Source organism: Falco biarmicus, chromosome 8, assembly GCF_023638135.1.
Source record: "Falco biarmicus isolate bFalBia1 chromosome 8, bFalBia1.pri, whole genome shotgun sequence".
NCBI classification, from domain to species: domain Eukaryota; kingdom Metazoa; phylum Chordata; class Aves; order Falconiformes; family Falconidae; genus Falco; species Falco biarmicus.
Genome location: NC_079295.1, coordinates 10,081,925 through 10,105,845, shown reverse-complemented (window position 1 = coordinate 10,105,845; position 23,921 = coordinate 10,081,925). Strand labels below are relative to the sequence as shown.

The following is a 23,921-nucleotide window of genomic DNA, read 5'->3' as shown; positions in this document are numbered from 1 at the left end:
CAGGTTGAGGCATAATTCAAGGGTTGATAATACCTTCAATCCGCAACAAAACTCTTCCTGCTATCAGTGAGAAGTTTATATCATGATCAAGGAGAAAACGTGACCTTCTTGCAGTAGCTAAACTCTGAACTTCAGTATCCCACTGTAAAATCCCAAACACCCTTGATATTTAAAGTACCTATTCCTTGTGTGATTGTCTCAGCAAGCCTTAGCATCAAATGGGAACTGAACTAGTAGAGCTGCTCTGATGATCAAGGTGAGAAAGATGTCATTGCAGCTTTCATCTAGTTTCCTTTGGCTCAAATTAGCTTTAGGGAAAGAAAAAAAAAAAAAAACCCAACCAAACAAAAAAGAAAAACAAAACAAAACAAAACAAAAACCCCACCAAACCCTCTGGCTGGAATTGAGTATGTGAACCCAAACCTGAGTGCCATATTGGCCTTCCCAGGTCTTACATGGTAAGTACGACCTGGCTTTATCGGCAATCGCTTTCACCAGCAACTATGTTTATTGAGCTCGAAGGAGTTTAAGTTTATTATGTGCTTGAATAGCACCACGTACAGCAATGCCCTGACCCAAAACTGCCAGGGTCTTTGAGATTTTGTGCCAATACATATAAAAAGGGTAATATTAAACCATTCTACATATTAATGATTCTGGGGAGCGGGGGGGGGGGGGGAAGCAGGACATGGTGCTGGTGCTGAGCTCTGCTACTGGGAGGCTGCTGCTCAAAGGTAGACAGAGGTCTCATTTAAAGCCAGTGGGCAGAATCTTTGAAGCAGAAGCTAATTATGCCTTATTATGTGGGAAAACACAGCTCTAGAGTTACAGGGGCAGCCACCACTCGGGTGTTGAGGAGGAAGGTCACTGACAAGGAAGTGGAGAAGCAGAGCCGCCTGGGACATAGAGGTTTTCTGAGCAAGGGAGATGCTTGTTGATGTTACTCTGCTTAGGGAAACACTGTCTTATGAAGCAAACTTCATCATATTAGAGGATTCAGCAAATATACCTGCCTCATACCATTCATCTTCTGTAACAGAGAAGCCCTGACCACCAGCCAAAAGGAGAAAGGGGCTGGAAGAATGATCTTCCATTGGGTACCAAGAGCCAGGAACTGGCTAGGATTGGAGGACTTAATCAATGAGTTACACAGAGTTGGAATAAACTACAGGACCAAACCAAAACCACTGGAAGTGCTGACTTTTAAAATAATTATATTTGTACTGACATAACCCACACATACAGTTAAGCTTTGTGTCATTACCAAAGACGGCCCCCACCAACAGCATATGCAACTCTCGGTACATAACACCTACATCCTCACAACACCCCTGTGAGGTAGGGCGAGGCCACAAACCCCACACCACCAGTGGGGAACCTGTCAAAACTGAACAACTTTCTCATGGCCACCCAGAAAGTCTGTTCCTAAGAAAGGAGTGGAGCGTGGGCTTTCAGAGAGGGCAGCTGTGGGGCTGCTTTTTTGTCAAACACCCTGCACTGCCGACAGCTCCTCTGCTCCATCACGGCCATTTCTGCTGTAAGCAAATGGCCATGAGCAGCAGGTGATGTCAACTAAGTCCTCACAGGCATTACAGTGATCATAAAACAAGAACTAAGGGTGGGAGGGGAAAGAACCTGTGGAAAGACCAATCTGATTTGTAACCAAATGCCAGTCTTAAATGCCTACCATGTTCCTAGTAACAAAATAAGTGATATTAAAAAAAAAAAAAAAAAAAAAGTACTTGAAGAAAGTGGTACTTTGGTACTTTTCTTCCCCCTCATCCCAGAATCTTAGAAGGGACTGGAAGAAACCAGAGGGGTCATCAGTTCTTTTCCCCCAACTTCTATGATCCCCTGTGGCTGGTCCCTTCAATAGATGGAGCTTATGGTGCTATCTTGGCTACTTGTGTCAGAGCTGTCCAGTGTCACATCAGGACCTGCATCCGCGCCATCAGGATCTGCTTGATCTTTAGCAAAGTTGATGAAAACCTGGAAGTTTAAAGGAAAAGTCAATATGTGACAGCATAATTAATTTATAATATGAATGAATGAATGTAAAAAAGGAACGGCTGTTCATTTGACTGTGAGCCTGGAGAGAGTGCTCCGGAATGGATTCACACTGGATTTAAGAACTGCAAATGTTGGGCTTTTATGGGCTAATATAAATAAATGGGTGCACACTCCTGTACTGCTGAATCGACACCTGGGATGCAGTGGCAGACATTCCTGTTCAAAACCTAATTGTCCTGCAGCTCATGTTTCAAAAGTACTACTGAAGTAATACTCATGTGGTGGCTCATTTTGATCACAGTGCAATAGAGCTATATTATTACTTTATAAACCCATCTGTCTACATATAATTGACATCCGTGCACGCACAACTGCATATTATATAGACAGGTGCATATATAATCACGTGTAACAGTCTTCATTTGATCAGTATCTAATGAATACATAAAATATTCTTACTAGAACACTACCTGCAATCACATTTGTGTATACACAAATCCAAGTTGTCCTCCCACAAAACATGACTGCAGTTTGTCTGCCTGTTTCTCTCAAAACTGCTGCCCCTTGCTAAAACAGTACTGAGGACCTGCTCCCCCAGATCTCTGTTTAACAATTCGTAGGATGACAAGGCTGCAGCTTTTCTCCTCTCTCTGGGACAGACCTAATATATCAGACACTGATGCTCAATGGGATGATTTCTTCTGGACAGTCCTTGCAGCATCCTTTCAGATGATGTGTTTCCTGCAAGATTTTGATGCCAGTGGGAACATTCTTCCAAGGGAAAATGAAAGGAAGTTAACCCTGAATCTAAATTTGGAGTAATGCTAAATGAACGTACAATCCAAAAACAGGACAAGAAAGGTTGAAATCAAGAATATTTTCAGGGCTGGTGGAAAGCCTAGCACCGGACTTGGGAGTGATTCATAATCCTGCCCTTCATCCACACCCACAAGGCTGCTGAAATCAGCAGTGACAGAGAGAAGAACAGATCCGTTATGCTACACGCAGCTTTCTGTATGCGTTTTCCTAGCGCCAGCACAAGTATCTGGAGGCAATAGTACTGATAAAGTATCCTCACGAGGAATATAGATGGAAATCCCTTTCAAAATGTGGTCTATTGTGTGCAGCAGTCCATTATGTGTAACCATCAGTCTGCTCCCCTGTTAACAGTTTTAAATGGATGGCCACACATCTTTAATTCCTTACCTCCTCTAACGTTGTTTGACTCACTGAGAAGTGCCTGATATTGAAGGCTGCTTTGCTGGCTTCCAGGAGATCAAATATATTTGCTACCCCTCCTGCAGAGACTGGAACGTGATACTCCACCATGTTGAAATGCCGATCCTGTGGGAACAGGAACGATGGGGTAAAGTTCAGAGGTTGCTGCCTATGAAGAGCCAACAGGTTTGACTGGTGGCTGCCTGGCTGAGAATAAAAGCAAAGAGGAGCGAACCATGGGAAAATGAAAGGGCAGTGGGTGTGTTCTCTCCTTGCGGCTCCCAGATGTGAAGAATATTAGTGTCCATATTGACCGGTATTTCCCCATTGGGATTTTTTGTGGGTTTTGTGACTGGGACATGATAACTAAGCTCCAGAGCTGGAAGCTTGAGGGTAGCCGTAGCATTTTCCAGCTCCAAGTTTGCCATTTTGATTAATGCAGAGATTGGGTTATGGACAATGGATGGGATTTGTGACTCAGCTACTCTGGTTTTACAGTTACACAGCTACTGGAAGCACCCCACCATCTCATTACCCACTGAATATTAAGGGGGGGTCCATCCAGTCCAGCCTTCAGCGGGACCATTCCCAGGGGCAGAGGGTCACCTAACAGCTGCCTTATAGGATCACTGCAGCTGTTTGGCTGGAGTTATTCAAGCCACCAAGGAACTGGAGTGCTCCAGCCCTTGGGCAATAGTGCTGATAGCACTGACCAATGTGAGTGTTTGAATCCCTACACTCTGAGAGCACAGATCTATGTGCACGGTATGTTACAAGGTGTCTTATCTTGGAAGATTGTCTTGGTTAATTTGAAGAGACTGACAGGGTCTCTCCTGAAAGCATTTGTCTTGCTTACCTTCAGGCATGTATTTGGAAAGTGTGACTTCATGAACTCTGTCAGCATCTCAGTGCAAACGGTGTTGCTATTTAAGTGCATCTTCACGGTGAATCCTCTTCCAAACCTAGGGGGAAAAGAAAATCACAATTAACACAGTAGAAAAGAGAAACAGATAAAGAAAATCCTTTGAGAGTGCTGCACAGCCTCTTTGGGGAAATCTAATCCAGGCAGAGTGCAGCTTGAATGGGGTCAGGGTTGTTAACCTGGAGTGAAACTTAATAAGAAGCCAAGCTATTGTGATAACTAATAAAACCGAAGCTCAAGCCTAACATGCTTTTCACATTTTCGGCAGTGAACAGATTAGTTTGGGGAACACATTTCTGGGAAAAAAAGGCTGTGAGAGAGTAGAAAGTGCTGCAGTTAACACAGAATTTCAGCGGTGTAGTAAGAAACATAAACCAGAAAATGACGTTATTTTGATGCCCTGTTAACAAAGGCCTCACGTTCTGAGCTCTTGAAGCTGCAGGTTAGTATCTTCATATGCCTCTCAGTAAAAGTGAAATAGGTACATTTTACTGACCTGCTCTTGATATGCTGCAAAGAGCCAATGCACTGAAAACTCCCGTTCACCATAATAGCCAGCCTGGTACAGAGCGCTTCACATTCTTCCATGCTGAAAAGCCAACGAAGAAACTCTTAATACGTCATTGAGAAGGTATAAAATATTAGTTATTTTAATAATCCGAGAACATTACTGATCTTCCCTAATGTGTTGCAGGTCTCTGTGAGCACCCACATTCAGCCACAACAGACCCCCAAACCTGTCATAGCAAATTGTGCAAGGAATCCTAAAATTCTGCAAGGACCAGCAATGAGTGTGAAGGACGGGCCTCTCCATACCTCCTGCAGACCCTGAAATGGGAGGCGGACCCAAACAGCCCTACCTGTGGGATGTGAGTATCACCGAGCATTTGTTCTGCACTTCTTCACTGATGATCTTCCAAAGGTGGCGTTTAGCATTTGGATCCATTCCAGAGCTTGGTTCATCCTGTTGGGAAAGACAGGACTGAATGTAAATTTGCCCTCAAAATCTGATCTTCCTGACACTCGTGCTCTTATTAGGTTCATCATTAGTGATACGTTTGCTAGTAAGCACCCGCAGGAGAGCTTACACTGGTACAGACCCAGGAGAAGAATTTTCTTCAATTGCGTTATAGATTTGACTGAGACATCCTATGAGACATTTCTTCAAGAAGCAGCAAGTCAGCTTGACTAAGACCTCCATCTCACTGCCCTTTAGAACGGCACAGCTCCTCTGCTGACTCGTGGAAACTCTCAACCTCTGCTGGACTCCAGAGCAACTGACCAGCTGCGATAGCACCATCTAAGATCAACCCTACTGTGCATTTTATACCACGGTGTTTTAAATATCCATAAACACCACAGGCATAATCTCACACAAGAAGCTGTTAACTAGCACTTGGATGCCACGTGCACCTGCGTTCTGTCTCCTGATATGCTGACAGAGCACGTGTTGCATTTCCCCATTTAGAGAGACAGTAACCCAGAGATGAACGATGGCATGCTGTCTCCTATCTTATACATTGCTGATAAAATTGTTAGCCAATTTCTGATTGAGAAATTGTTATTGTTGGGGACAACGCCTTATATAAGGAGGAAATACAGCAGCTTGGATTCAGGCAGCAGTCAGTACCGAGGAAATTTCCTCACTTTCTATTTTTACTGAGGTTTTTTATCTTGCAAAAGCAGCTAGAGCACTTGTGTATGTGGTCAGAAGTAAAGGCAGCAGTGCTAGGCTCAATACAAGTTGGGACAAGGGAGATTTATGTTCACTAGGTACAAAATGTAGTATTGGGAAACATGCTCACAGAGCATTGCACACATTCAAAACACAGCAAGTGGAAAAACTGCACAAAAAGACGTATTGTAAGGATGGCATACCTCATGGAAGAACTGGAAGGTTCAAAGTGAAAGACAAAAGGGGAAGCCAAACCTAGAAAAATAGTTCTATGTTCCGATCCTGAGGGAAGTTGCTTCTTTGGTCGTCTACAGATTTGGAGCCTCAGATGCCCCTTTTCTTGAAACACTGTGCAGTTCAGTTGATACAAAAAAAAAACAAACCCAAAAAACCAAGAAAGAGTTGGGAACAAGGAGAGTTTAATTGGCAAATATAGGATCTATTTTTGACCTCTGAAAGATGCTAACAGAGAAACCAGCGGACTCACCACTCTCTTATGCCCTCAAAGAAAATCTGGGTGCTTTCTGGAATCTAAACTTTCCTCTGATACATATGTTGTCAGGCTAAGTATGGGCATTTGGGCAGCGTCCTGTAAGCTGTGCCTGAGAGGGTTTTGCTAGACTGTCAAGGTACCCCTGCCAGCCCGAAGATCTGCTCATTTTAGCCCAAACAAAGCCCCCGTTTCTCACCAGCAGCAGAATTGATGGATTCCCAATGAGAGCCAAAGCAGTTGACAATTTTCTGTTGGTGCCATAACTGCACATAGAGGTGACCCTGTCTTTGTAGGCCATCAGATTCAGCCGGTGGAGAAGCTGGAGTACAACCTATGGAAGTAAGAGTACTGCTTTCCCAACAATATCCAGGCATAAATTACCGTGTGCATGTCTATTATTGAAAGACTAATGCTATCAATGTAAAGGCATTTACATAACTGAATAATAATTAATAACTGAAAAATGCTTTAAGTCACACCCCAGTGTTACTCACTCCTTTGATATCTCTCTCTGGGATGCCATGGAGCCTAGCATAGTAATACATGTGCTCTTCCACTGTCAGCAAGTCATCCAAGGCATCTTCTTGTGGACAGTAGCCAAAAAGCGACCAGTGTGCCTCACTAATGTCATTCAAGGACCTGTATAAGGAAGTTGGCAAGTCATTTTAAACACACTGAATTGCCAATGCACCCTGGAATCAGACAGGAGAGAGAAAACTGCTTTTCCCTACTTCCTATCCCCTTCCCCAACCCTTGAAGGAAAACGCTACAAATTTGCAGACCTTCAGCTTTTAGGCCCTCAGTTCTGCAAAGGAAGACTTGGATTTGCAACATCTGTTAGCCATGACGTCTAGTACATAGCTCTTCAATTACCACCAACGCTTCAGGTGGCACAGTTGCCACCAGGCCTACTCCTGTTCAGGAGCACTTTGAGATGAGTCCTGCTGGTCTCCAGACACTAGCTCAGAAGTGGGATCACACTCAGCTGAGGATCTGAGTCTGATCCGATTTGTAGTGGAATGAAGTGGAAAAAACACCACTGAGCACAGCAGAGGTACAACAGCAAAATGCAGTCCCCTAGGGAAGCAACCATACCATCTTCAAAGGATGATATTTCCTGCCTTATTTATTTTTGCTGTTTTGAATGTTTTGCTTTGTTTCAGAGTTTTGCATTTCTTTTCCTTTGCCGTCCAGCCTTAAAAACTGCTCCCAGGCTGATCTGCTCACACGCCTTCCCCAGAAATTACGTCCTCCATACCCGGAATGATCCTGGACCCGCAACCTTCCGCTGGATGCTCCGATATCACCTGTCAGCATCTTAAAGATGGTCGTCTTTCCAGCTCCGTTCACACCAAGCAAGCCAAAGCACTGGGTTGCGAGAAAGAAAAGTAGAAATGTAACTATGCTGTATTTATATTGCAGAAATACTACTCTGAGATGAGTGCTCAGTGCATCTTGTCTCTTCTTTTCTCTGGACCCTTCAGCAAGATGAATTGCGAGAGGCAGAGGTACTCTGAGCATACGAACATTATAATGGAGGTTGTTTATGGTGCAATATACTGCAGCTTATATTAGGACCATTTGTTTAATACGGTGAAGAATCAGGGATGTGTCTCTAATAGAGTCATTCCTTTTACTGCAAGGTGCATTTTTGCAGCGGGCTCATCTGACAGGGCAAATCCTGATCATCTAATTTGTGCAAAGCCTACCATTGACAGGAACAGAGCTATTCATAGGAATGAGGTGAGTGAGGTTTGTGCTGTCATTGGTAAAACCTTAATGCAACACAAGATTTTTGTCAAATAATCTTACTAATGCACTACATTAATAAGATTAAGAACTGGCTCCCTGTAGTGCAGTTCAGTATCTCATGCTAAAAATCTATGGTTTATTGCTAAGGATGGAGATGTTGCAGTTGTGTATTGCATAAGCAATCACCATTGTGCTGATAATTACTATTATTTCAATAGTTAGTACAGACCAGCTGATCTGAAAATCCTCATGTGCTGGGCCCACTGCAGGCGCACAGCATCAAACCAAGGCTTTTCCCCACCTTGAGATGCAGGGATGGTATTTGTGCAGTCTGCAGTGCAGGGCCACAGCCTGTGCTAACAGATGGGAAATGGCACCCTAAATAAGGTTCAACACGGCTCGGTGCTGGGTCCTGCACTTGGGTACCAGCGCTACAGGCTTGGGGCAGAGCAGCTGGGAAGCTGCCTGGAGGAAAAGGACCTGGGGGTGCTGGTTGATGGCCAGCTGAACATGGGCCAGCCATGTGCCCAGGTGGCCAAGAAGGCCAACAGCATCCTGGCTTGTATCAGAAACAGTGTGGCCAGCAGGACCAGGGAAATGACTGTCCCCCTGTACTCAGCACCGGTGAGGCCGCACCTCGAACACTGTGTCCAATTTTGGGCCCCCTTCACTTCAAGAGGGACATTGAGGTGCTGAAGTGTGTCTAGAGACGGGCAACGGAGCTGGGGAAGGGTCTGGAGTACAAGTCGTATGAGGAGTAGGTGAGGGGACTGGGGTTGTTTAGCCTGGAGTAAAGGAAGCTCAGGGGGGACCTCCTTGCTCTCTACAACCACCTGACAAGGGCCGTGGGCAGGTGGGGGTTGGCCTCTTCTCCCAGGTAACAAGTGACAGGACAAGAAGAAACGGTCTCAAGTTGTGCCAAGGGAGGTTTAGATCAGATATTAGGAAACATTTCTTCACTGAAAGGGTGGTGAAGCACTGGAACAAGCTTCCCAGTATCACCATCCCTGGTGGTATTTATAAGGTGTGTAGATGTGGTGCTTAGCAACATAGGTGATGGACTTGGCAGTGCTGGGTTAATGGTTGGACTTAATGATCTTAAAGGTCTTTTCCAACCTAAATGACTCTATGATTCTAAACCCCACCAGCATCAGGGTGACTTTTGCCAGAAGTTAGAAACCTCAATGCCAGTTGTGGCTTGGAAAAAATCCTCTGCCAGAACAATCAGTGCCATAGTCTCCACATAAGGCTACTGTCCTCCTGCCCAGGAGTCAGTGGAGTCCAGGCAATTTAAAAAAAAAAACAGACACCAAGGATTAATTCCAAGCTTCCCACAAGTCAGGTGCCCAGCCTGAGGTAGAATCTGGTCTCCACTTTCCTTTGGATCTCAGAGGTGCTCTGTGTGCTCTTGTCTTTTCTCATGAGTCAGTGTTTTTGCAGCTAACTGCACTGACATGAACAAAGAATGGTTTTTTTTCCTTAGAGTTAGTTTTAAGTCACGGTTCATGAAAATGTCTGTTCAGCTGAAGTGATTTATCTTTCCCTGATAGGAAAATACAAGCAGGTAAGTCTGACTTACTGTCTCCCATGCAGTTTAGGTGAATAATTACAACTGGACAGATTCTGCTTTCTTCATTTACCACATGGTAACCCACAGTGACCCACGCCACCCCGCCAGGCTGCGCTGTCCCAGGAGCTGTACAAACACAGCATGCAGGCATTTTGCTCTGAATACAGCTCCATCACTGTCCCATCCACTTTTCCTCCTTCTAGGGCTTTCAAACTACCACTTGGTGTCCCAAATCCACCAGGAGCCTTTGGTCACTACCATAACCCCAAGAATCAATAAATAAGGCAAAGGAAGGAAGGAAGAGGTCAGAGCAGAACAAACTGTTACAGTTGCAGCAGCAAGGACTGGGAGAAAAGTTGACCGTGGGGCTGGTTCTGTTCCAGTTTCCCTGCCCAGGGTGGAAGGTGCCCACAAGCCTTTTCCCCATGCTAACCTCTCCAGCAGGAATCCCGAGGCTGATGTTTTTCACAGCCACGATGTGTTTGTGAGGAAGGTGGTAGATCTTTGTGAGATTCTGGAGCTGCACCACATCGAAGTCAGCTTTGCCAGACTCCACTCGGTTCCTCTCTGCCTGGACATCCTCGTCCTCTTCAGCAGCAGGTGACAGAAGTGATACTTTGCCATGCACTCTGTCAAACAGGAACCTACAGGGAGGGCAGAGAGGGGACCTTACCCTCTGCCAAGCAGACAGCAGAGGACTTGCGTGCTTGGAATAGATGCTAAGGAGCCTTCCTGTGAGATCCCAGGGCATGCAAAAAATACTCACCTGTACAGACAGTTTCTATTCTCTCCGAAATAAAAAAGCCAGCATTCTCTTTCTACCTGTTTTTTTTTCTCTTTTCCATCAAATAATCTGAGCTGGAGCCAGGCCTGCCCTGTGCAGACACTCGTAATGCAGGTGACAGCACTGTTCTCGCTCCTCCATGTGTGCACCCAAGCCAGAGGAGACGGGGAGATTCAGAGGAGGTTGGCAGTGGACTGACTGCTCTTACCAACCAGCTAAACATCAGCCCACCAAACCCAGAGCCCTGAAATGAGGGCCGTAGTCTCAGCCAGCAAGGACTACCAAGAGACTTCAGTACCTGCACCACTATTAGTTAATACTCTAATTACTGGTGGGTATCAGGACTGTGGCCAGGGAAGACTTACTCCCTGTTTGTGAAGTGTCTTGGAAATTTATGGGCTTCATAATTGACAATGACGGTGTGAGGGCCCAGAATTAAACCACGGAGCACTGGGTTGATCTGTTTTCATTGTGAGACTCCAGATGTTACTTACTCTAGTATGTTGTTCCAGAGTCTCTGAATCATCCTGTCATGAACCGTAAGACGAATGGCAAAAAATAAGGTGCCCTGGATAAACATGGCAAACAGCTTAGATGTGGTCTTGTCCAACTCAAAGGTTTTGTCAGGGTAGTCCACTCCATAGGCTTTTAAGAAGCCCAGCAGTGCCTGATCCTGTGACAGTTCAATCAAGCCATAGCCAAAGCAAAATTGTGGAAACAGAAGGAACGCGTGCCTTAAGTTTTCAGCAAGATCACGCAAGCCCTGGAAAAAAAACAAAACAACAACAAAAAAACTAAAAACCAAACAAAAATCAGCACAGTCAGTCACTGTTTTTGTTCATGGACTAAATTCATAGGTTTTACTGTGGGACTGAAGTGTAACAATTACATTGGGATTTGCTTGGGTCTCAGAGCAGAGATAAATTGAGAGCAAAGAGCTCTGGAGACAGCTCATTTCACAGGCACAAGGTCAGAGAAGTCAACAGGCATCTCTGAGGTTGTGAACACCCATAGTAAACAGCAGCCAGTTAGCAGCATAGTCACTCACTGCTACTCCCACCGCCTCACCCTGTGCATGCAGCAGCCCGAAACCCACCTGTGGGCCAGAGCTGAATCCTGCCGCTGAGCTGCACTACGCCTCCCAAAACCACACAGGTGCTGTACTACCTACCCACTGTGGAGCACAGCCTGCTCCCCTGAAGCCCTGTCCTATCTGCTTTCCTTGGACAAACGTTTCCATAAACCACAAGATCTGGCTTTGATAGATATAGAAGGGCTTTTCCAGCGAATTCACAGCAAAACACCCAGTGCGCAGTCTCACACTTAGGAGCCTCTTCATCGTAGAGATTTGGTACGATTCTAGCGTAAGAAAGGATCAGCTCACACAGAAAAGTGGAGAGGCAGTAAATTAGCATGGAAAGAAACTGACTCACTGCCACTGGGGCACAGAGGGATAAAAGATGATCATAATTGCACATTGCTAAAATCCAGAGGGGGGTTACTAAACAAGCACTGTCCAGCTATTTTTTTACAAAGTAATTGTCCTTCACAAAAAAAGAAAACTAAATATAAGGTGTTATGCCAGTGATTCCCAGGGATATCTCAGTTTAAAAGATGGCTTTACTTCAGGGAATCATCACTGTCTCTGAGCCATTTTTCATCCTTGCAGGGAGAAGATGATTGCATTACAGAGCTAGATGACAGACAGATGGTGCTGGGCTTAGTGCAGCACATGTCAGACTCGGGGCCAAGATGTCTAGTTGTCACTCTCCACAGTTCATGCTGCAAGACTTAGCAATGGTTCAAAGTCCTCACCAACTTTTTATCAAACATCTACACCCACCTCCTGCCCTTCCCTGCATGGGCAGTTTTCTACCTCTCTTTTTGTCTTCTCCCCTCTGTCGCCATCATTTGCTTCTTTTCTGGATGTGCAGATTTACAGACAAGCAGGACTCATATTGGACTCACGTCCTGTCTATAGGGAACCCCATGAAGTCCTACGACTAGTGTCCTCTGCTTGGTCTACCTCAAATGTCTCGAAACCAGCCATCTACTACGGACCTGATCAAAGCACCAAACTCAACCAGAAGCCTCCTGTTGTTTCACCAAGGGCTCAGTATTACTAGGGTTCCTACCTGGTCCGTGGCCTTTTCCTGGGAGAGCAGAAATACAACCGAGTGAGTAATAATGGTGTTGATGCCAAAGAACAAGTTGACGCAGACATAAACGATGAAGGCCATTCCCGTTTCTTTGAAAAACCCAGCCAGCAGGTACATCCATGAAAATGTTGCATATCTATAAATTGCCAACCGTGCAGAGAAAACTACAGTAACTCAAAGAGCGATTGAAAACAAACAACTAAAGGCATCAGACAACATAACAGTTCTGTTTTGGCATGTGACCAGATTTCCATATTACAGGAGCTTCAAGAAGGAAAAATAGCTTTGTATCTGTTAGAATCTGGAGACAAAGTTTATGATGCATACTTTGAACATGGAGCCCTGACTGAAAGCAGAGGGCCTGGAGGATTCAAAGCTAGGGAGACAGTTTTGCTAAGTTTTCCTGAATTGTGCTGCTGGTTTGGGGGTTTTTTCTCTCTGATTCTGAAATGCTTCTATATCTTGAACTTTGCAATAGTTCAGTAAACATCTGCTTACAGCTTGAGCTGTCACTGTGACCTTGAATATTTCATACCCTCACATAGTTTGCTTTGAACAAGGCAGGCATGACAACAGTAGTTTATCTCACTGCTCCTGGAAGGAGCAACTAGTCACCATTTGTAAAGTGCACATTGAAGAAAAAAGCCCACATATTCCTCCCTTGGATTTCAAATTGCAGCAGCCTGCAATATACAGTTCCTCCCTCTGTGCAATGATATTTAAATAACTAAGCTCCACACTTACCCAAACAGTAACAGCAAAAGAAATACTGCCAGTAAGTTACTGTTGTTGCAGAAAGCTGGTATCTGGAAGGATGAAATAACTCCTATTGAGAGTCCAATAGGAACCATAAAAAATACCTGCGAAATGATATTAAAAAGATGTTATTAGGAAGATAATTCTTAAACATTTTCCTAGAAACATGCAGAAGCAACAATGCCAGGTCTGAATCTGGTCCCACAAGTGCAGCTTGGGTTTTCTAAGGGAAACCAGATATAGGTGGGTGTCTCAAGTCCTCCTGAGACCTTTGGGAGTCTTGCAAATGAATTCCCACAGAGCCATTTGGAATAGGCTAGGCTTCAACAGTCAGGGCTGTGGGCAGAAAGTGCCTTAAATAAAGTTGTGAATGAAAAATATCGCTTTGGTTTTCCAGTTAGCCTTGCAGTCAGACCACTTCATTGTGCCCTGTAAATCTAGTTTTTATAATGTTGAGTCAAAGCAGGGACCTACCAAATGTCTGCCTTGACAGGTTCCTCTCTTCCCTGACTTTGGGATTTAACAGAATTTACTGGCAGAGATTCACTGAGAAATATCAAGTTGCCGAGAGCGCTGGATTAGTTTCAGCCCACTGAGTACTGATGGTGGCAAGGACTCTGGGGAATTTTCCACGGGCTGATTTACAAATATGCAGCGCTGGAGCGAGGGCCCGGATCAGGGAAGCAGACACAGGCCTGCCCCATCCTCACCCTGCACTGCGACTCGGGGCTGCTCTGCCAAGTCAGACTGCAGCCATGCCGCCTGCAGACCCCATTCAAGCCCCTCCTGCAAGGCAGGAGGTACTTTTACTGTTGCCTAATCACACCAGCCCCTATACACAGGCAGTTTAGACTACTTAGTGGTGAGAACTGTATTGTCTGTACTGCTTTGTTAGTGATCGGTGTTACCAAAACACCTAGAAGCTTAGGCTGTGCTTTGCAGAAAAAGTCGAGGCTCACATTCCCCAAGGGATTTCAGCCCTTAGCCCTCTGCTGCGTCGAAGGGGGCTGGCCACCCAAATGCCCTTGAAGGCTTCACGTTTTCAGGAACTGATGATATCACTTGGATTTTAGGCGCTAGCAGAACTGCATCAATAGATATTGTCGGATATGTAGAGCTGATCACCATTACAGCATAGCTGGCAATGCCAAAGCTCACGAGCAGAGATAGTCTGCACTTGTAGGTCTCGTGTGTGAGGGTTTGACATCATGCACCGAAGGTAATTCATAAGACACAAAGCACTTCAGTCTACAGACACTTTGCATATTTATCCTCTTAGACCCGCCATGCTTTCCAGCAGTGCCATTAACCCTCTTTACCATGAGGAAACTTAACTTCAAGAATAACAAGGGCACGCCTATGCCGTGTAATGCAGCGCAGTGCTGGAGAGCTCAACTATCCATACAGCACAGTGCAGCACTGTAGAAAGGAACTTGCTCAGGTCCTGCAAGGCATATAGCTGCACTAGTAGCTTTCCTTGGCTTAAAAATCTTTGTAATATATAATCTTAAAGAGAGCATTCAACCCAGCAATGGATTTTTGCCCAACAGGGGAATGTCTGCTGTGAGATGTCTGCTAATGTCACAGCCTGTACTCCCATGGTTTCCAAAACGGCTGTAGCCTCATGCCCCAAAGCCTTACCCCAGATGTGTAAAGCCTGCATGACGACTAATCTAGCCCTGCAAGCTAACAGAAAAGCAGCTTGCTGCTTGCATGTTAAAATGGAAATCAAGCTCTGGCCTGTTCTGTGTTGCTCTCATATAAATGTGCTGAGTGTTTTGCATACACTCAAGAGAGAAGGAATGCCTTTGCTTAGCAAACTCCAGTGTTGCAGTTCACATTTAATAGTCTTCAATGCCTTGGAGAACAATTACTACATAACGCTCTTGGCAGTAATAATATTAAGAAGTCTAGGCAACCAACTTTAAATAAAGAACTTTTTTCCCTTGCTGTGTAATGCTACTCTTGGTGCATTTAGGAATGTGAATTATTTACCAGATCATAAACGAAGTTAGTCACCCAATAGCTTGTCATCCCAATGCCTGAAATATGCTGCAGTTGTTTGGCTTTGGTTTGATGTTCTTTTACCATGTAGAGCACAAAGCTTGCCGTTGTGATAGAGTAGCCAACCAAAACAGACATTGAAACTATTATGTCGAGTAAGCTGTTGAGCCTGGGGAGAAAGTGGAGAAATATGTACACGGTGAGTCGAAGCAGCAGATTTCCCTCATTGAGGAGGTATTGCTTAGAGCTCAGAAACAAAGAGGCCCTGACTCAGTGCCAGCATCTTTTGCTGACGTTAATTATGCCTAGGAAAAAGGACTTACAGCACTGTACCATAGCATTGACTGGAAAGGCCAAAATGAAAAATATGTGATGATTATTACTGTGCCAAAGCACAAAAACATGTGATGCCATAACTGTGACCTCCAGATCTATATGGGAGCCTGCAAAGAAATCCTAACAGGAATCGGCAGCTCTGATGGCAAGTAGGATGCCACTCATGGGTAGAGGGAATGAAGACAAGGGAGAGAGCAGTTTCATCACTTAGAGAAAGATATTCAGTAATTTAGGCTGGTTTGTGCTTTCCAAGAGGCTGATTTACTGCCTTTGAAACTAAACAACTCAGCCATCAGCAAATGAATCTTCTTACATTACTTGTTCTTGGCTCTGTCCTCCAGGATATGGGTGAGCTGATAAGAAAATACCTAAAAAGACAAAAAGAAAATAAATTGAAAATAGGGCTAACTTAAAGCTTCCTTCACCAGTTCCTGATACTGACAGTAAAACAGAAAACTCTGAGTAGCTGTTTTTTCCTGTGTCATCTTGGTGTGATCTTGGGCAGAATTTCGAACATGCTCATTTTTCCTATGACTTCTCTTTGATGCACAGAAGATCTGAAATTCAAACCCTAGGCCTTGTTTCTGCATCTGTCTGGCTGATAGTATAACTCACTTCAGTGAGAGTACCCCCACACCAAAAATTAGGCACATGCTTGTGGGTGTGGGTATTTTAGGTTAGATTCCTCAATACTGAAACATTCAAAACTGATGAATATGTTTCGCTTTAAAGCTGCTGTTTGATAATCACACTTAATTTCATTTGTTCTTTTATCATCAGAAACAAATCATTCCCTATTGCCTTTCTCCACAACTATTATCTTCGCGTGATACGCGTCTTTCTCAATATGGGTGTCTGTTGAAGTGCTGGCATAAACCCAAGAAAACTACACTTTCATTCCCAGTTTGGCAATGAGTTAATTCTCAACTATTCTGTTTTATGCAGCTAGGAAAAAAAAAAAATGTCCAAAGGAACTAGCAAAAATCTAGTTACTACCTTAGTTAACCCTGTGCAATGTTTTCAAAAACCCATTTTAAGGGGTCTTTTTGACCTGGCACAAACTACAAGAGAGAAGGCCTCTGCTCATGCGCAGGTACTTTCAGAAGATCTGGTTTAAGTACTCCTTTACCAAGGAGAACGCTTAGCCCAGAGCAGACTAGTATTGTTAATCACAGTGCATTTGTTATGTTTGGAGGCAATTTGTGCCTATAAAAACAGAAGGAGGAACTTGGGGGGCTCTGGTGGGCCAGTTCCAGCCTCCAGTGAAGGTCTCTGCCTTGGTCCCACCAAGACCACAGCCCAGTTTCTAAGACTCTAGCACCTGAGAAAGGGTTTAAGCTAAGACATTTATGTGCCTAAAAACGAGGCTCTCAATCCCTATTTAGGCACCTAAGTAAATGCCCTAGTTCTCAGGGAGTGCTGGAGGACCTCTAGCCGCTATTAAATCCAGAGAGATTTGCTAGAACATGCCACCTCTGAAATTTAAGCTCCTTACAGCCAGGTGCCTGACTTTCAGCAGTTATACAAGGAAGAACTATTCTGGGCCATTTTCCCTAAGAACAAGCACTCCGACTTGGGGACGAGAAAGGAGGAGACTGTGGGTTTAGCTGACCAAATGCCATACTGTGCAAATAAATTTGAAAGGGAAGATTTCATGGGAAATACATTTCATAGGGGAAAAAGCCCTCAGTCTTGTCATCATTGAGAGAAACGGAATTAAAATCTTGGGCTGCTGATAAAGCCACACAAACAGCCAGGAAATGTTTCCCTTCTCTATGAGACAGAGAGAGAAAGAAAGATACTGTCTGTCTAATCTGTTAATACTTCACTATAAAGCCATTCTCCTTTACTGAAGCTTAGGCTAGAAGTCAAAATTTCCATTTCAATGCTTTCTCTTTTTTGTTGGTTGGGATTGAGAGAAGAGAAAGCACAATATACATAAGTCAAAAGCTATTATGACTTGCTTAGTGACAGGGTAAAAAGCTTTTTATGTATTTTTTAAAAATATACGCAGCCTAAGTCAAACCTCTAAAACGGGACTGGCACCTCTTTCAAACTGTTGAAATGACAACACATTTTTATCTGGCCATTTCAATGGTTCTTAAACTGTCATTTATTTGTCACAACAACAAATAGATTTAGCTGCCAGGAACATACCACGCAGAACGCCTGCTCAATTGTATTTCAAACTGGATTTACTCTACCCTGGGGGAGCTATCCCCATCCATTCATTTTATTTCCCCCATTCTATGGCTTGGATCATTAGCGGGAAGCAGAGAATTATCTATCTGGTCATTCACAACTAAGCATTTCTTTCCAAAACCACATAAGCAGCAGGACAGATGGAATAAAAACTGCTATTTTTTCCCACTGAAAATTGTTACTTAGCTAGTATAAAACTTTCCCTGTGAAAACTTTCTGACTGTTCACATGAGCTTCCAGCCTTTGCTCTTGCTGCAGCATGTGTTGGGAATACAGAGACAGGGCAAGAAGCTTCACTGCTCAATAATTCAGCTGCTCTGGGATGTTCCTGCTGCTGGAAGCTCCTGGCTCAGGTCTCCTTTCTCCGCACCTGGGCAGGGGCTGCAGCTTTGTGATACGCTTTTGCAGCACACACTGAAGAGCTTGAACCTCCTGACCTGGAGGGCATGCTGCAAATCTCAAAGGCACAAGGCACCGGGTATTTTAGGACAGCGGCAGGGACACGGCACTCGTTTTGCTTGTTGTGAGGGGAGTTTCAGCGCATCGTTATCAAGAGGTGGGAAGACAGACATGCTGCTTTGACTCATAATCAGCGTTCTGCTGTTTCTTTAATTCATGGCATGACACTCAAAGCTTCACACCAGATGCCTTTTCCATTATAGTTTAATTCAGACACATCGGCGAGGAATAGTCTTATGAGCAAAGAGACACTGTCACCTGGAACAGCAGGTCTCTGAGGTGAGGGGGGCTAGGCATGACCAGAACATGGCTGGAAGGGCACCATTTGTCAAAGAAAATCAATCGGTAGGGCATTTCTGCACACAATTGCTACTCTTGTCAGATCCCATAAATCTTTGTATAAGATTTCTCAAAATGACATCAACATAAATCTTTCTCTTCTCCCTGCACCCCCTCCATCTCTAGAGACAGGCACACAGGCACAGACATGTTTGTGCCCGTGCTGCACCCTTAATGTAGGCTAAACCTTAAATGGTAAGATAGGGTGCCCTGGGTTTATCAGCAGGAATTTGGGTTGCTGTGTTGCATTACCAAGGAGAAGCTACGAGAACCGATAACCCCAAACAGGCTACTAACACTCCTTGGAATCTGTGTATGTCATCTGTCAGAGGAAAAATATAGCTGAAAATTATGTTTCTCACTTAATCTCACTCTCATTTTCATCCTAACACAAACATACACATACCCACACATCCTGAATTCCTCTCAGCAGAAGGGTGACATATTAAAATTTGCTAATCTAAACCACCCCCAGAGATGACCTAGAGTAGCCTTTCTATGCATAACTAATGGACACCTATCAAGAGACAGCAATTGCAGTACCATGACGAGAGGCAATAAATCAAATAGCAACCATTGGCATTTTTTGGATGAGGCAAGTGGGGCTGGGGTCCTCTCTATCCAGTTCCCCAAGTCTTTGACTAAGACAAATGAAATATGTGATTTAGTCATGTTTTTCAATTCAGCAATTTAAAGGAATGGCATAATTGGGAATAAAGAAATGGCCTCATTGAAGTCAAGGTAAGCATTGTCATTGATTTCAACAGACCGAGGATATTTTCCCCCAAAGGGGAGAAATCATCTGCTCATGTAGAAGGACACTTACCGTATCTGGAAGTCTCATTTTTTGGCAAGTTAGCTCGAAGAATGAAGTTGTTCAAGCTGTTGAGATAGGCTGGAAGGCTGTGATAACCTTCGGGATTATACCACACCTGCACACAATTGAGAAATTGAAACAGTTTGGGAGAGAAACTGTTGCTGATAACATTTTGGTTTGTTTTGCTTGCTCAAATGAATCTTTCTATGGATGTTATCTAAAGTCATAAGCTCTACAAGTTAAAGTCCAATGATTAAACCACATCAAGTACTGAATGAGTATAAAAGCACATTTCACCTTCAGCACAATCAGTCCCATCAGAGTAATCTGCCCTCCAGGAGAGAAGGAAGAAGCACTAGCTGGATATGTGACATAACGTGTACAAAAACTTGGTTTCTTCTCTGTAATAAGTTGCTCAGATCTGATGAACACCAGCAGTGGGGACTTCCCAAAGATGGCCAAGCAGTCATGTGTCTAATGCCCCTTGAAAGCCAGGGGGAGGGAAAGTTTATTTTTTGCTTTAGGGCAAAAAATAGACAGTCTTTACCTTCTCATTCAGCAACAGCCCTTGCCTCCCCAGGATAACTTTTCTTACCTATACCGTGATAAACCCTGAGGACCGAGGGGAAAAATCAGATCACAGAACATGCACTTTGGGAGGATTTGTCATCCCCTACTTCAGGCTCAACCCACAGCACACAAGTTGGAGGTGTAAATTATCTACCAAAGGACAGAGAGCTTAGGCTATTAAGCTTAGAGGCTTAAACACAGCCCACAGCATCCACTTTTGCATATCCCCAAGTCCTGCACGCTCAGTGGTTTCATTCTTGCCCTAGCAGAGCAAGGACTGGAGTCAGCTCTACTTCCAACACTACCAAGGTTTCCAGGTATTAAATCTGACCATGTGATAAGCAAATAGCTGTAGCTTACAGATCTGAGATGAAGCTGTAAGATTGGAGGGGTGAAAACATCAGCAAACTCATTACATGAGCTCTGAGTGTTAGTGAAACAAACCCTGTGATTCCTTTCTATGGGAGTCACCTCTGAGAACAGCACTGCTCTTACAGGAACACTCTCCTGGTAGCTAGGATTTGCAATGAGATCACAGAATCTTGTCAATTCTCTTGCATTTCCCTGCTACCTTAGATTTCAGCCTTGGTGCTTTTAATGCTGATGCGTTACAACATTTTCATTGAGCAGAAACAGAGAAATGTGTATATCAGAATGCACCAGCCATTCCTAGTTAAGGTAAGCACATTCTCTCATGAGATAAAGGTGCTATTAATTGATCTTTTCACCTCTGTATAATAAAATTATGACAGCAGAGAAATTGTCCTCTGCTAGCAAAGGAAGCCAGACCAATAAAGAAGAATGGGGAGAGAGAAGGAAATGAACTGCAAGTCACCTCTCCCACGCCAAAATGCAGATTTCAGAGGGTTTTGCTCTATTTTCTGAAATACCTCTGAACTCAACGTCACTTCTCCTGGGCCCACACTGGAATCCCACACTAGGATGAGCAGATGGAGGTTAGTTACCTTAGTCAATGTTCTGTTGGGGGGCACTGGCTTGATATCGAACTGGAGATCTGTTGTCAAAGGGAGCCCAAAACTCCAGCCACCGTACCTGAGTGAAAATCAGAGGAAATGCATTGCTACTCTCATTCAAAAGCTTTAATACCTTTCATTGGAGCATGTTAGTATGCCACTGTCACCCCAGTTAATTCTAGTTTGACTTAAAAGAATTTATCCCAGTATGGAGTGTGTGGCCAAGCCAACACTGCAGCAGGACCCCTTATCTGGGGGGAAAAAGGGAAACAGAAACTTGGCAGCACTATCACAAAAGTGTGCTGAAAGCCTCCACCTGAGAAACACTTTGGAGCTGTGTGGACTCCTACCATGCTTACCTTCCACACAGGAATGAGATGACTGCGTCCTACCCAGAAGACAGGCAGCTCAGTTTAAATCAATGGCAGGTGAACATATTCCTTGACAACCTTAATGGCAGGCTATTTTTGCCCCAAGACATAGTGTGCGGCTGTGTTGCAGGGTCCAGACACACTAATAGCTCTAACAGCCCCATGGTGCAAGAAAACGTTCAGCCTCTTATTTCACCGGGACGGATGCACTTGTTTAAGTGAAGCACACACTGAGACTTTTCAGAGAATCAAACTTCGAGGTAAGTCTCTCCCCAGGGTTTACTTCCTGACAAGCTGTGTCAGATTTTCCTCCTTTTAAGCATTTCTGAGTCAGACAAAGGCTTGTCTGCAGATCCAGCCATCAACATATTAGGTGATTGACACAGTATCCCTAGGCTATCTCTGCTATGATCAAGAAGAGCACTTGCACAAACCTTTATTTTTAACTCCATGATTGCAGGAAATTTTACCTCCTTTCACCAGATTCAGAGAGAGCATCGGCAGAGAGGGCCTTCTAAACCCCAAATGCACTATCACCTCTTCAAGCATAGTGGATATGATATGTATAAGAGGCTGCTCCCAATGCAGTTCAGAGAAGGACTGAAGATCTATGCTGTACCGTTTTTGCAGGAAATCTTTGGTAGTTGCCAGAATGTAGGTCTCCACATCGTGCCCTGTCAGGTTATAAACTGTCCGAGTGGAGAAGGTCCTTCTGTGAGGAGGAGTGTAGTTCGTCTGTGGACATGTCTGGAGAAAAATGAACAAAAATGTTTGTATTTTAACTAAAAACTAAAAACTAGCATATCAGGACAACATTAAGAGCAACATTCTGGTCCTGGGACTGACGGCTGCAGAAGCTGATGATTCGCAAATCAAGTTGCAAAGACACACACCATACATCCCTGCTTGCTGTCCTGAACATATTTAGTGAGGTGCTTAAAAACAATATTTGCTTAAATCTACGCTTGAGTTCTACTGACATCAGCGAGACCTTGAAATATCTTCATGCTATGTAGGAAGATTTTTGCTGCATTAAGGCTGATCCTACTTAGCAGAGCATCAGAGTGACTGCACAGACAACTGCAGAGGGCAAAACAACTCTCAGAGCACAAAACTCTGTGGTGGCCTCAAACTCTCATCTTGCATTTCACAGCAACTGCACTCCGCGTCTTTGCTTTACTGTCAGACATTGGCAATATTTTCCCAAGCTTCAGAGAAACCTTAGATTAGTCCTGAATATATAATTTAACATGCTGAGGGTCAAAGTCACATCGACTGTTTCTGAAGTGTCCTACCAGATAGCATGCTGGCTGCTTCTTTCAGCTCATCCATAACAAAAATGCTGGCCTCCCCCATTGTGTAACTTTGCATCAGAATACACAAAATAGCCTGCTTCGTGCTAAGGTACACCTGCCTGTGCCTGCAGCTTTGAACATTATCCAGACTTACTGGAGAAATGCTGCCAATACTTTTAATGATGTGAAATTAAGTGTATGTCCAGAAAACCGCAGAAAATAGCTGCATTTTAAGGAGTGATTAGGAACATTCAACTAAGTACATGCTTTATCTTACAAATGGCATCATGCTGCGCCATGAGTCTGATTTCCTACTGGAAAAAAACTGAAGACAGGTGAACAGCACCAGAGGGAGGAGAGCTCAGCTTCAAACTGGACTGTAAAATTGTAACATCCTTGGGGCAGAATCTGCCTTTTCCCCATGCGCATGTAAAGGCAGTGCCCATATCTGGTTCTGTATGTACCACCGTAATGCAAATAACTAATATTATTAATCATCACTATTTATAATAAAGAACAGAGTAAAAGCAGATGGGTCTAGATTTTGCATAAAGTTAAATTCTGAAGAGCAAACAGCAATAATAGCTGTGCTTTCATATAATGACAGTGCTTCTGTAAGACGAAATTTTCCTCTTGAATACGTGTTCACCTCTGCTAAATGGGACAATCATACAACATTCAAAACCAGCATTAAACCTTATCCCACCACGGGGAGCAAGGCAGATCTATTAGCATGTGAATCTTTTGAGGATGCTGTTTCCTCTCCTGTCCCCAAACTGGTGCAGACAGTGGTTAACCAGTGTAGACGATTAGTAAGGCCAAAAAGAGACAGGAGGAATTTGAACACTGAGCTCCCCTTAGCGTCACGCCTGTGCACAAAACCCCTCCCAACCTACAAGGCCCCCCAGCTATCCCCCCAATCCCCATCACCCTGGGGTTTATTCAGATTACCTGGATGCCATCTGTGCAGTTGCAGGCAGAATACTTAGTTCTCTGGTTTCCACTGATAATCCACTGGCCAAGCATGTCCTCCTTTAAACACTGCCTGAAAATGAACACATTTTCCTCTGAGGTCTCTATGCTCAGGTGTGCACACGATACTAATTGCTGTCATGTTTAATGACAGCAGGGATGGCAGTGAGTAGCTTCTGCAGAAGAGCAGACTTTCTTGTCAGCTCCGGGTGCTTCAGGGAATACCCATCCTCCCACCGTCTT

The 23,921-nt window shown here is 44.2% G+C and overlaps 1 protein-coding gene across 1 annotated transcript in view; it reads right to left on the bottom strand.

Moving 5' to 3' along the window:
* Positions 1–763: 763 nt before the first annotated feature.
* Positions 764–23,921, bottom strand: part of ABCA12 (ATP binding cassette subfamily A member 12) — an 88,513-nt gene continuing 65,355 nt past the window's right edge. Inside the window, exons 37-54 of the mRNA XM_056349057.1 lie at positions 23,658–23,751; positions 22,031–22,158; positions 21,032–21,119; positions 19,506–19,611; positions 15,993–16,047; positions 15,335–15,512; positions 13,328–13,443; positions 12,560–12,719; positions 10,919–11,187; positions 10,074–10,284; positions 7,577–7,686; positions 6,813–6,957; positions 6,515–6,649; positions 5,011–5,114; positions 4,647–4,739; positions 4,085–4,190; positions 3,217–3,354; positions 764–1,989 (exon numbers count right to left, since the gene is read on the bottom strand). Coding sequence (XP_056205032.1) covers positions 1,870–1,989; positions 3,217–3,354; positions 4,085–4,190; positions 4,647–4,739; positions 5,011–5,114; positions 6,515–6,649; positions 6,813–6,957; positions 7,577–7,686; positions 10,074–10,284; positions 10,919–11,187; positions 12,560–12,719; positions 13,328–13,443; positions 15,335–15,512; positions 15,993–16,047; positions 19,506–19,611; positions 21,032–21,119; positions 22,031–22,158; positions 23,658–23,751 — 2,356 coding nt within the window. The 3' untranslated portion in view covers positions 764–1,869. The remainder of the gene's footprint in view (positions 1,990–3,216; positions 3,355–4,084; positions 4,191–4,646; positions 4,740–5,010; positions 5,115–6,514; positions 6,650–6,812; positions 6,958–7,576; positions 7,687–10,073; positions 10,285–10,918; positions 11,188–12,559; positions 12,720–13,327; positions 13,444–15,334; positions 15,513–15,992; positions 16,048–19,505; positions 19,612–21,031; positions 21,120–22,030; positions 22,159–23,657; positions 23,752–23,921) is intronic.